The sequence below is a fragment of the Egretta garzetta genome, unplaced genomic scaffold (assembly GCF_000687185.1).
Source record: "Egretta garzetta isolate BGI_Z169 unplaced genomic scaffold, ASM68718v1 scaffold27, whole genome shotgun sequence".
Classification (NCBI taxonomy): domain Eukaryota; kingdom Metazoa; phylum Chordata; class Aves; order Pelecaniformes; family Ardeidae; genus Egretta; species Egretta garzetta.
Genome location: NW_009260400.1, coordinates 3,327,080 through 3,339,134, shown reverse-complemented (window position 1 = coordinate 3,339,134; position 12,055 = coordinate 3,327,080). Strand labels below are relative to the sequence as shown.

At 58.7% G+C, this 12,055-nt stretch overlaps 2 protein-coding genes across 13 annotated transcripts in view; one reads left to right on the top strand and one right to left on the bottom strand.

The window, feature by feature from the left end:
- The window catches only part of LOC104130334 (pancreatic secretory granule membrane major glycoprotein GP2), a 6,790-nt gene extending 451 nt beyond the window's left edge, over window positions 1–6,339 (top strand). Inside the window, exons 2-9 of the mRNA XM_009643369.2 lie at window positions 300–366; window positions 884–1,051; window positions 1,796–2,001; window positions 2,596–2,756; window positions 3,589–3,828; window positions 4,461–4,620; window positions 5,029–5,173; window positions 6,226–6,339. Coding sequence (XP_009641664.1) covers window positions 300–366; window positions 884–1,051; window positions 1,796–2,001; window positions 2,596–2,756; window positions 3,589–3,828; window positions 4,461–4,620; window positions 5,029–5,173; window positions 6,226–6,326 — 1,248 coding nt within the window. The 3' untranslated portion in view covers window positions 6,327–6,339. The remainder of the gene's footprint in view (window positions 1–299; window positions 367–883; window positions 1,052–1,795; window positions 2,002–2,595; window positions 2,757–3,588; window positions 3,829–4,460; window positions 4,621–5,028; window positions 5,174–6,225) is intronic.
- Window positions 6,331–12,055, bottom strand: part of ADGRG3 (adhesion G protein-coupled receptor G3) — a 7,755-nt gene continuing 2,030 nt past the window's right edge. For 2 of the 12 annotated variants that reach the window (XM_035898832.1, XM_035898834.1), the window contains exons 4-13: window positions 11,817–11,934; window positions 11,133–11,273; window positions 10,926–11,048; window positions 10,804–10,843; window positions 10,619–10,719; window positions 10,035–10,147; window positions 9,602–9,885; window positions 8,996–9,089; window positions 8,251–8,537; window positions 6,333–7,861 (exon numbers count right to left, since the gene is read on the bottom strand). In XM_035898832.1, coding sequence (XP_035754725.1) covers window positions 7,752–7,861; window positions 8,251–8,537; window positions 8,996–9,089; window positions 9,602–9,885; window positions 10,035–10,147; window positions 10,619–10,719; window positions 10,804–10,843; window positions 10,926–11,048; window positions 11,133–11,273; window positions 11,817–11,934 — 1,411 coding nt within the window. In that variant the 3' untranslated portion in view covers window positions 6,333–7,751. Of the gene's footprint in view, window positions 7,862–8,250; window positions 8,538–8,995; window positions 9,090–9,582; window positions 9,886–10,034; window positions 10,148–10,548; window positions 10,720–10,803; window positions 10,844–10,925; window positions 11,049–11,132; window positions 11,274–11,568; window positions 11,702–11,816; window positions 11,935–12,015; window positions 12,034–12,055 lie in introns of those variants that run through there. The other 10 variants (XM_035898841.1, XM_035898836.1, XM_035898833.1 and 7 more) reach the window with 10 other exon arrangements.

Below are 12,055 nucleotides of genomic sequence, written 5' to 3'. Positions count from 1 at the left end.
GCTTTGTCACTGCGAGCCCATCCCTGCAGGTCCACGGGCTGGTTTCTCTGGTATTGCTACATAAAGTTAGGACAGTATTGACCCTTGTGTTAGCCTGGCAGGGTGGGGGGAGGCATTGCTGACCTGTCACTTTGGTATAGGAAATGACTTTGTGCCGTTGAACCTAGAGGGTTTGGAGGAAATGCAGTACAGAAGTTATCGCACCCACGCTTGAGGTCTGGCTCTTTCTGAATGACTGCAACCATCTCCAGCGAGCCTGTTAAAAACCCGAGTTACCCAGAGCCTGCTTGTTTTTACAGGAAAGGACCGTGGGATGTTTGCTGCTGGTCTCTGCCCTCTGCCTGGCTGTCTGCGAAGGCAACAAGAGTGAGTCTCCCTGTGCACTGTCCCTGCTGGGTCACAGACAGGCAATATAGAAAGGAGAGGTCACACCCTCACCCAATCCATGTCCAGGTTGCTCATTCAGGGCACTGCTGAAGGCTGCTAAGGGGGGACGACAGAGGGCGGGGCAGGAATTGGGGTGCAAGAGTCGGCAAAATGGGTAGAAACCGCAGCCTCTCCGTCCCGGCCACCTACGGTATATAACCCATGGAGATGAGCAGAGGTGCTGTGCTGTGCCACCACACTCCTGGTGGCAGGCTCCATAGCTCTAATCCAGATTACGGCCATGCTGAGGATGTCGCCCAGGTTCTCAGTCGCATCTTCCCAGGCAAGCTGAGGCGCCCAGCTCTTCCTCCGATGTGCCTACCCTGGTGCCAGGCGAGGACCTCAGCCCTTGCGAGCTGTGCCAGGCTTCATGCCGTGGGATGAGTTCTCTCTCATGTCTCTCCTAGGGGAGATATTCTTGCTGCCTTTTGGCTTACTCACCTTCCCTTTGCTGCAGGTGAGCTGGGGAGCCCACACAGCCTGAGGCGAGGGGTTGCCCTCCGTCTCAAGAAGAGCCCAGACGCCTGCCTGCCAAACCCGTGCCAGCACCAGGGGGACTGCCAGGTGGTGGCAGACAGAGCAGTGTGCAGCTGCAAACCGGGCTTCACAGGGGCGTTCTGCCAAGGTAGGGCTGGCGGTGCTGGCAAGGCCTCCCTGGTCTGTCCAGGGGACCAGAGGGAAGGGTGATGGGCACGGTGCCCTGGTGTTACCACTGCTCTCCACTGCAGGCTTCGGGAGCACATCCCAGCTCTTGGTTCGGGTACATTCCCCACCACCACAACCACCATTTTCTTCCTCTCCAAAAGTCTTAATTCCTGTGAGAAAGAAACCTCGGCTGTCAAGAAGTTGTACCGTGGTGTAGCTGTGTCAGGGCAGCAGGGCCTGCTGCAGAGCGTGGCCGCCTCACGGTCTCGCCACAACCACATAGATGCCAGCACAACTATGATGAAGGCTCTGTCCAGGCACTGACCAAAAATCATGTCTTGTTCATCTGCCAGAAGATCGCTGTCCCTGCCTGGCACCCTTGGCAGACTGCAGTGATTCTGTAGACAGCCCTCAAAAGGGGCCAGACCCACAACATCTGCCTTTGATGTCTTAAGCTTAAGGGCTGTGTGTGTTCAGAGTAGTGCCAGCCGTGGACCTGTGCAGGTCTTTGGCAACCAGTAGCAAATGACAGACCCACATTAACTCCTGCACATTCCCAAAGGTTTGTCTTTCGCCCAGTGTCTCTGAAGAGCCCTACGAGCAGCCTCCAGCAAGGCTGGGGTGAGGGTCTGTTGAGCTCAGTGGGACCGTGCCATCCTAGAGCTGACCTAGGGCTCCTTCAGGCCTCTTCCTTATTGCTATTGCAGATGGCTTTTTCCCCCAGATGTGGTACTGAAGTTGACCTGCGAGGAAGAGCACATGAAGATGATGGTGAGGAAGGAGGTGTTTGAGCTCTTGAAAATCCCCCGGGAGCTTGTCCACCTGAGGAACCAGGCATGCAAGGTCTCAGAAAGGGAAGAAGAGGGCGAGCTGTTTTTTGCCGCCACTCTTACAGGTGAAAATCACACTGCCTGTGGATCAATAATTCAGGTAAGGATCTAGCAGAGCCTCTCTCCATAGCTCTGAAGCCGTGAGAGGAGCAGACCTGCTGAGTGGGGACAGCAAGGGGAAGACCTGGGGGCTTTTCCTTTCATAGTTGCGTCCTGTAAAGTTCTCGTTCCCCTTGGAAGGCTTCCCTGGGGGCTGTCAGAAAGCTCTTCTGCCTTCACCAAACCTCTGCTGGCAGCACATCGTGTCTTATTCAGCAGAGCATGGAAGTATCAGTGTGCTCTCTATTAGCTGATAGCAGCCCTTGGCTTTCTGGCCATGTCCTCTGAGCCCTGCAGCCCTGGCTGTAGCCCCTTGCTCCCTCACTTGATTCATGGGTCAGGGAGGGTGCAGAGGAACCGGGGCTACAGCTTTGCACTGGCAGGAGGGCCCTCACCTGTGGTCAGTATGCTGTGTCCTGCCTACTCCAGTGCTGGTTGCCAGTAGCCCCCGGATACAGGGCTTGAGCAGAAACTCCAGCAGATACCCAGGAGGCCTGGGGCAGCCATAGTTGAGTTGCACCATCTGAACTGGTGCTTGGAGCTCTGTGCATGGACTTAGACATGGTCTGGAGACTTGAATTCTGTGTTGTTCCAGCAAAACAGCTCCCACGTGTTGTACTCCAACGTCATTGAGTCAGAGCGGGAAGTGCACAGGGGCGTGATCTCCCGGACTTTTCAGCTGGAGGTGCATTTCTCTTGTGTCTACGCCTATGAGCAGGTGGTAAAGCTGCCCTTTGCTCTCACTGCTGTCGACAAGTGAGTAGCCCCTCTTTACCTCGCTGCTAACACAGTACCTGTGAGCTTATGGGAAAATAGATGCCTTTGAGGAGGTGATCTGCAAAGGCCATGGGGAGCCCCTGGTGAGCTCTGGGAGCAGTGCCACATCAGGGTGCCTCCCTTTCTCTTACCAACATAGGTTTTCAACACACAGTTTGGGCCTGGGACAGAGCATGATCTACCTTTCTCCTATCCTCACTGCTTGAAACCAGCTAGCCAAAAAATAAAGGGTGGGAACTGAAGGATGCCTGCACCAGCCCCCTGTGGTTAGGACCCCCTGGGTTGCCTTTTTTGTAGCCCTCACTGGCCAGCAGGTCTGTGGGAGCCCCTGGAACTCCCTGCCTCTGTCCGCACATGGCATGGACACACCAGCGAGGAGGCAGCTCGGGGCCTGGCTCTCAGGAGGCTTCACCCAGGAGCAGAGGCACATCCAGAGCCAGTGCAGCTGCACCAGTGGCCTGACCTGTGCCACGTCCCTCCTGCTTTCTCCCTGGTAACGGGCAATGGGATGAGGGGAAACGGCCTCAAGTTGTGCCAGGGCAGGTTTAGGTTGGACATTGGGAAAAATTCCTTCCCTGCAAGGGCTGTCAGACACTGGAAGGGGCTGCCCAGGGAAGGGGTCGAGTCCCCATCCTTGGGGGGATTTAAAAGACAGGCAGAGGAGGTGCTTAGGGCCAGGGTTTAGTGGTGGGATGGCAGGGTTAGGGGAACGGTTGGGCTTGGTGATCTTAAAGAGCTTTTCCAACCCAAATGGTTCTGTGATTCTGTGGTGGTTCTGCTCGTGAGCTCTTCTCCTCTCCTCTCCTCTCAGGCTGGTGCAGTTTGTGGTCAGAGAAGGACATTTCAATGTCAGCATGAGACTGTACAAGACTCCCTCCTACCTCCAGCCCTATCACCTGCCAACCACAGCCATCCCTGTCACGGACACCCTTTTTCTGAAGATAGAAGGGCAGCACCAGCGCAAGTACTTCCTGCTCAGCGTTGGGGACTGCTGGGCCACACCAGGTGCGGATCCCTACCAGGATGTGCGGCATGAGCTCATCGAGAAGGGGTGAGTGGCATGCCCCCTGCGCACCCAGTCTCCTTGCACCATGAGCACAGTTGCGTTGCTTTGCTGGGTGCTAAGGACAGGTCGCTGTGAGGGAGCAGTGACACCATCGTGGAATAGGTGAAACAGCCCCATGGATGAGCCCCCTAACTGCCCTGAAGCGAGCCCCCTCCCCTGACCCTGCTCTGCTGCCAGTAGTGCTGCCTTCCCCCTAGCATTGCTGCTGGCCAGCTGGGGAGGCAAAGGGCAAGGGCAAGGGCAGGAGAGGGGAGACCTTGCTGGGCTGTGCACAGAGGTATCTGCTGAAGAGCTTGCTTTAGAGGTGGCTGCAGCCAAGCAGCCAGGTAATGTGGCTATCCAGGAAGAGGGAGCCACAGCTAGGCTCACTGCACCCCTGCAGAGCAGCTGTGGCCACACAGAGCATGAAACGAGCCAGCTCCTGTGCTGGTGGCAGCTCCTCCTTGACCTAGGCACAGTGCAGGGTGCCAGGGACAGGCACCCCCACCAGCTCTGAGACAGAAATAGTCCTGTTCAGCAAACCTCAGGGGCAGTATCCGGTCCCTGTGTGCTCTGGTGTCCCACGCCAGGGTGCTCCCCGCTGTTTGCCACCTGCTGACTCAGCCATTGTGTCCCAGGTGTCCCCACGATGAGACGGTGACGTACCTGAATGCCATTGGAGAGAGCACCACCGCCAAGTTCAGCTTCCAGATGTTTCAGTTTGTTGGTTACCCCGAGGTATTCCTACACTGCCGTGTCCAGCTCTGTCTCCCCGACAGCCCGGAGCCCTGTGCCAAGGTGAGCCATCCCAGTGGTCTGCCCCGTGCCCTTGGCCTGCTAGTGGAGAAGGGGCTCTGCTCTGGTTTCGGGTGCCTCAGCACAGTAAATGTCTCCCAGGGCAGGAGCTCACCCCAGTGCCCTGAACCAAAGGAGCAAGGGCTTGAACCCACCAGAGAACCTTCCCTCTTCCTTCTGACTGCTGGGTATTTGCAGGAGGGGAGGTTTATGGACTTGTGGAAGAGCAGGCTAAGGTCCTGCAGGAACCAGCTCCTCTTGTGCTCTGGGGTCTTGACTGCTCCCAGGCTGCAGCCCCAACTGTGCCTCTGCCAGGGGGAAACCGCCAGGACAAGGACAGCTCTTACTCCCCAGAGAAGGCTTCTCACCTGCCCTCTGGTCCCACCACCCTTTCCTTGGCTTTGTTGACAGCAATGCCCCAGCCGCCAGAGAAGCAAGCGGGCTCTGGCCGATAACTACAATAAGATCGTCTCCTACGGGCCCATCCACCTTCTGGCTGCTCCTTCCTTGGGGGCAGAGACCCACCATTCCAGGACTGACCAGCAGGACCCAGGGGGTATGTACGTCCCTCCACAGAGGGCAGGAGTAATTCGTGCACCCTTGCAACTCTCTAGGCAGTGCCAGGTTATTTAACAGTGCTGTTAAACCCACGGCCCTGAGCAGAAGCGTGGGGTCTGCACAGCATGCTCCAGAAGCCAAACCAGCGTGGAGAGGTTGGCTCTGCGTGCGTGGCTCCATGCCAGGCACAGGCTGGGCTGAGCAGGGGAGCTGGGGCTGTCGGTGCAGCACCCCAGGCTGGGCTTTCCCCATGCTGGACCTCGGCATCCACCCAGTGAGGCAGGCTCCTCCTAAGCCCCCAGGTCAATTCAGGAGATCCCAGCAGCACTCCCGGATTGGGGCTGGCGGCAAGCCCACCTACAGCCTAGCTCAGACCAGGTACACATGCCAAGGTAAATGGAGCCCCTGGTGTGGTGGTTTCACCTTGGCTGGATGCCAGGTGCCACCCAGCCGCTCTATCACTCCCCTCTTCAGCTGGGCAGGGGAAAGAAAACATAATGGAAGGCTCATGGGTCGAGTTAAGGACAGGGAGATATGACTCAGCAATTACTGTCATGGGCAAAACAGACTTGACTTGGGGAAATTAGTTTAATTTATTACCAATCAAATCAGAGTAGGGTAATGAGAGGTAAACCCAAATCTTAAACACCTTCCCACCACCACTCCCTTCTTCCTGGGCTCAACTTCACTCCTGATTTTCTCTACCTCCTGCCCCCAGTGGCACAGTGTTTGAGCACTGCTCAGCAGTAGCCAAAACATTGGTGTGTTATCAACCCCTTTCTACATAGCAATAGAAAGCACATCCCTATGCAGCTTGACCCAATATATGTGGGCAGCAGGCATGGGTGGGGGTCCCAGGTGAGTCCAGTTGGGGTGACCAAGTCCTGTTGGTGCCCTCAGGACCCCGAAGCGCCGCAGCTCTGGCAGCTGTTACCCTTCACAGGAGATGACCCCCCCCCCGAATCTGCCCCTGGCCCCAAGACACCACACCAGGGTTCAGCATTGGCTCAGGGGGCCCAGACGCATAACCAACCTTTCTCCTCTTGGCAGGACCCAACCCCTGGCTCCCTGGGGGCCTTATCCTGCTGTGCACACTTGCTGTGCTCACCATGGCTGCTGCGGCTGTCAGCACGAGGCGAACAACAGCATAGAAAACCTCTGTTTCCAAATAAACACGGCAGTAGCAGAGAGGCTCTTGCCTGTGTCTTTGCAGGGATATTTTGGGAAGGCGGCAATGGTTGGATGCAAATGGTGCTTGAAGGCTGAGTCATATCAGGGTGTTTCTGTTCCCTGTAGCATCCCTAGGACCTTCTCATCCCCTCCTGACCCTCTCTAGACTCAAAACACATACCCAGGAAAACTGGGGTGCAGGAGCAGCTCTTGTGTAAAAGTAGGTGGGGGCATGCTGCTGCGCTCTGCAGGATCTGGCTGCCGCCAGCCCTGCATCTGGGCTGGGGCTGGAGGGTAATGCGGGTTCCTGCCCAGACTCTTCCTTACTCTGGGCAAGGTTTTGGCAGGGGCAGAGCCCCAGAGATGAGGGCGCTTCAAGGCTATGGGGGAGCGTCAGCTGGAGAGACTTTGGCAGAAGGGACATCTCCACTGTGCAGAGCGGGGGATTGAGGCGTTTTGGTCTCATTTACAGAGAATAGATTTCACGAAACCCAGAGTGCAGGAGAGGGATGGGAGGTTCCTTCCTCCTGCTTCCCCCCTCCCCAGAGGCACCCAGGACGGACTTTGCATGGTTCTGTGTGACACGAAGGCAGCATTAGCAGAGAAAGGGCTGCTCCATGCGCGCACCTCTCCGTGCTGATTCCTTCCTTCTGAATGATGATAAATTTCCAGCAAAATTTTTGCCCATCAATACATCCTTAATAAAAAGTAAATAACAAATGATATTGTAAGCATCAAAGGCTAAATCCACAGTGCTCAGGCAGCCGGCGGAGGTTTTATACTAAAACACAGATAAGGAGATGTGTGTTTCCCTGCGAGGGGGCTCAGCTGAAGCATGGGGTCCTTGCAGAAATCATTGCTGGCCCCAGAGGGGGCTTTGCAGGAGGGAAATACAGCAAATCCCTGCCCGAAGAGCTCAGCCCAGGTCTCTTTGGAGGGGTCGTATCTCAAAAAAGCTTACGGGACTTCTCTGTTTTTCACTAATACCCAGCCCTAAACCTCCCCAGTCTGTGCTGGAGCAAGTCAACCTCCAACAGCAGAAACCCCCACCACGAGGCTGGTCCAGCGCCAAAGGCTGTCCTGGAGGAAGGCAGGGGGTTTGGGGGCTCCCTCCTTGCCCCTGCAAGACCCCCGGGGAATGAGATCAGGGGCACTTCAAGAGCACGGAGGAGCTGCAGCCTGGAGGGACTTGGACAGAAGGGACGTCTCAGGAGCTCCTTGCCCAAGGCAGGCCACTAGGAATGAAAGGGCCGAAGCAAAGAGCCCTGCTAAGGTGGATCATGCCCACTGAAGGGTAAACTGAGGCACAGTAAATGCAGCCCTCTGCGAGGAAACTACATCCCTCGGGATGGAAGCTTGCTCCCTGCAGGCATGCGTGCAGGCAGGGAGGGAGATCTGGGTCAGACCTAGGAGGCCATGGTGGTTTTGTCATGTCTGATGATGTGGGAGAGGGAGCCAGTGGCCTCCTTTGTCTTCGGGTAGTAGAGGGCAACCAGCCAGATGAATATGAAGATTCCTGCAGGGGAAGGCAGGCACTCAGCAGCAGCAGGAGGTGGTGGGAAGCATCCTGCTGGGTTGCTGCCGGCGCTTCCCTGCCACTTCCAGGGGTTTCCCCCACTCTCTCCCCTCCCGCAGGAGGGGCTCCGCATGCTTCAGGTGAGCCCTAGGGGGATAACGTTCCTGTTCCTCGGCTAAGGAATGGCTTCCTTGGAGGCAAACCACCCGTGGTGGTGTGGACGTGGTTGGGAGCCGTGACCAGCTCCACACCAGTGGCTGGGACCCGCTGCCAGACGGAAGGGCATGATAGTGCTGGGAAGGTGCCAGCGCCTTGAGACCCCAGGTCAGCCCACTGACAGGCTAGCTCCCGCCTCCTCCATCTTCCCCACCCAAGCCCAGAGCCCTCACCTTGGAGAGAGTTGAGAATGGTGAAGAGGTAGAGTATGGGCGCAGAGGAGGTGCTGTAGGTGAGGAATGCCAGGGCCCAGGTGGCTCCCAGCAGGCAGAAGAGCCCCACCGCCACCAGGGCCACCTTCCAGGCCTTGTGGCCCCCCTGCGCCGCCCCCATGCCCTGCAGGTAGCAGCTCTTCCAAGTCACCACCCCGAAGATGGCCATGTTGAAGAGAAAGATGAGACCAAAGTAGCCGCAGTTGGTGATGTAGTGGACCAGGACATGTTTGGAAGTGATCCAGCACCTGAAAAGAGACAACCATGGTGCCTGCAGTGGCTCTGCTAGCCCCAGCGGCACCTATGGGAGCCTCCCCAGGGGACGTGTTTGGGGATGCAGGGACACCCTTGTGCTGGTGGGGTTTTCCAAGGCCAGGGTGGAGCAGGGGGGACAGCGTTGTGGATCCGTTGCCCTCGTCTTGCTCAGCTAGGAGGGAGCCTGGGGAAGGCTGGACATGGTGGACCATGGCCATCCAGGTGGACCTTGGATGTCCCTCCATGACCTGGAGGCCTGCTGGCATGCATGAGGAGGCTTGGTAGGAGAGGTGGTGGTGGTGACCACAGCTGTAGCTGCTGTGGTGTAATCACGATGAAGGAAGCAGAAGCACAGCCTAAAGCTGAGCAGGGCGGGCATGATCCCCCACACCACACCCCTGGCAGGACTGGGTTACCGCTCCCCATGCCAAAGTGCCACCCAAGCACGCACAGGTGGGCTATGACCTGGTGCTCCCCAGTCTGGATCCTGTGTGGTCCGTAGCTGCCAATGGCTCCTGCCACCCCCACCACGAGAGCAGGGAAACCTGGAAGAACAAGGGAAACCCATGGAGGTGGCCAGAAAGGCAAGTGGTGGGCGAGGTGGTCGACTTGGGGTCCCTCCCTGTCCTTGGCTGTGCTGACCTCAGGGAAGATGAACCCCGCTGAGGTTGCACAAGTGTGGGGGCACAACAGAGAGGGAAGGACAGCACTGGGTGGCAGGACTCAGGGTGTCCCCTAACCTCTCGGGGGGATCATCCGCTCCGGTGCCCACCCAGCTGCCATGGAGGGCTGGCAATGGGGAGAACAAAGACCCCTGGGGACTGGGAGGAGGCTGGTCCCCAGCGGGATGGGGGCTGCCTGTGGGTGCTGCCCTGGGTTTGGTGCACCAAGCCTGCACAGGACACTTCCCAGACTTGACCACAGCACTTGGAAAAGCTGTGGGCAGGACGGGGGCTTGCTCGCGCTCTGCCCATCACTGCATTGCCCCGTTCCCCCTCCGGCTGTAACCCACTGCCCCTCTCTCCCCCCAGCTCTCACCCAGGCTGGTGGTGCTCACCCCAGCCGACCAGGCACAGCTTTGCTAGGTAGTGGCGGATGTAGATGCCAAGGACCTTGACGAAGAGGAGGTAGAGGTGACAGCCCTCCAGTGCCATCCAGGTGAAGCAGCAGAGCAGGCAGTAGTGGGTGAGCCCTGCCAGGACCTTGCAGGTCCCTGCCTGGCTCCCATGGGAGAGCCTGCTATTGAGCAGGAAGGCCAGGTTGAGGAGGAGCAGGCTGCCCACGAGGTTCATGTGCAGCCCCAGGTTGATGCGGAGGGTCTCCTCGGACCTAAACCTGCACCTGAGCATCCCCGGAGGGATCAGAAAGGCAGGGCTCGCAGCTGAGCAGGGCCCCCTGCTGTAATGCAGCAAGCTCCTGCAGAGGCACCAGCATCGCCCCACATCCCTCCCAGCCTCACGAGTCCCCAGGGAGCTGCTGGGATGTCCTACCTTAAGAAGATGCAGAAGGTGATGGTGAAGATGGAGAAAACCATGGCCACCCAGCAGCCCACAGTGGCAACAGCCATCAAGCCTTTTGCTGTGGACCTGTCCAGAGCTGGATTCTGCCAAACATGCATATGTTGGGTAAGACAGGCCCTGGACTGACCCAGAAAACCCAACTGCAGCTACCAGAGCCACGGGGCTGATAGCCCTGGCAAGCTGCTGCAGGGACCCCACGCAAACCTCCCAGGCTGACCCGCAGGAGATTTTTGTGGGGAGGGGGGTGGTGGTGGCTCAGAGGAGATGCTCCCTGGTCCATGGTGGACCACTGTGAGCACCCTCCTGGGAGCCTCCACCAGAGGATGGGACCCCAAGTCTCACTGCTCCAGAGCCTGCACCAGGCTGGGGACCATCTCCACCCTGTACCCACTCTGCTGAGCTGCTGCTGCCCTCCTGAGCCAGGTCTGGGTCTGATTTTGGGACCTGGGCTTGCCTGGGAGCAGGTATAACTGTCCCTGTGCACCCGAGGGGCCACCAAGGTGGGGCAGCACAGCCAGGGTATGAGCAAGAGCTGTGGGGAGCAGAATTGTCACCAGAAGGAGGGTGAAGAAGGTGAGGTGGTCACAGGAGCAGACTGTCCCCTTGTCCCCGGGCTGCATGACACATCCGGTGTTTCTCCAGCCTCCTGCCTGCCCTGTGACAGGCACAGGGTGATGGCCGTGAGTGCCAGGCACAGTGCCCATGCCCAGCCCCACACCTGGCGCCCCAAGCACCGTACCTTTGCTGGGGTCCCAGAAGACACATTGTGGGGTGATGCCCTGCAAGGGGGGCGAGCAGCATCAGCCGACACCGCAGCGAGGGGCACAGAAGAGGGAGGGAGGGAGGGCACAGCTGACTTACGTGGGGCAGCTGCCCGTGGGCAAAGGTAAGCCGCACAGGGTCCTGCAGCCCCGAGATGCTCGTCTTTCCCACCATGATGCCCACCACAGTGTCATCCAGGACCTGCCCCGTCTGGTTGGCCTCCTGTCAGGGGGCGATGCTGCCTGAGCTGAGCTGGCAGGCAGCAAGTGCCGGTGGCCAGAGGGGTGCTACCTTGCAGGCCTGTACCTTGAACATGCCAAGCTGCTGGGTGTTGAGGACCATCACCACCACACGCACTCTCTGGCTGCTCAGGGACCTGAATAGCTCCCTGGGGAGCTGGATTTTGCCTGCTTTCCCCTTCTCCATCGTGTTCAGCATCCTGGGGCCCTGTGGCAGCAAACAGCCATGGGGGAGTTGCTCGCTGGCAGCATCACCTCTCTGCTTGAGACCCCCAATCTCGCCCCAGGCACAAATTCAGCCCTGCCCAGGTGAGTTTTGCTCAGCAACATCAGCCGGCGCCCCAAGGGCAGAGGAGAGAACCTCATCCCCAGCAGCGAGGAGGCAGAGCTGGGGGCAGCTCCCAGGGGAGCCCAAACCCACCATAACCCCACAGACATGGCTTCCTGGGACATCCAGAGAGTGGGAGAGCCTGGGGGTGGGCAGGAGGCACAAGGGCCCACACCTTCCTACTCTTCCTCCTGATCTCCCGCCTGCTGCTGGGAAGGCTCCTCAGGGAGAGCTCTTCCCTCCCAAGCACCATTTCACGTGAATCCTTGCCAAGGGGATGCCAAAGCTGACGTGGCTCCATGACGCAACTGTGGAGCGGGGTGGAGGAAGTGCGCGCCATGGGAGGCCAAGCCCCGGGGCAGGGGCTGAGGGATGCTTGGAAGGCGCGGGGCCTTCTGAGGGAGGGAAGAGGGTGGATCTTACCTCCGTGGGGGAAAAGGTGATGAGGACATCTTGGGTGACAGCCCTGCTGACGTTCAGGAGCAGCACCTTCAGCCCGGCCAGCCCCCCGCGCAGTGCTGGCCCTGCTGACTGCAGCAACCTGAAGGGCAGGGGGGCTGTGGGACGGTGGCCATGGGGGGCTGACCCCTCAAGCCCCGCCATCGCCACCCCTAGCCACTACCTGAGCCAGCGCTCCCGCCGGCAGGCGCAAGCGGGCCCGC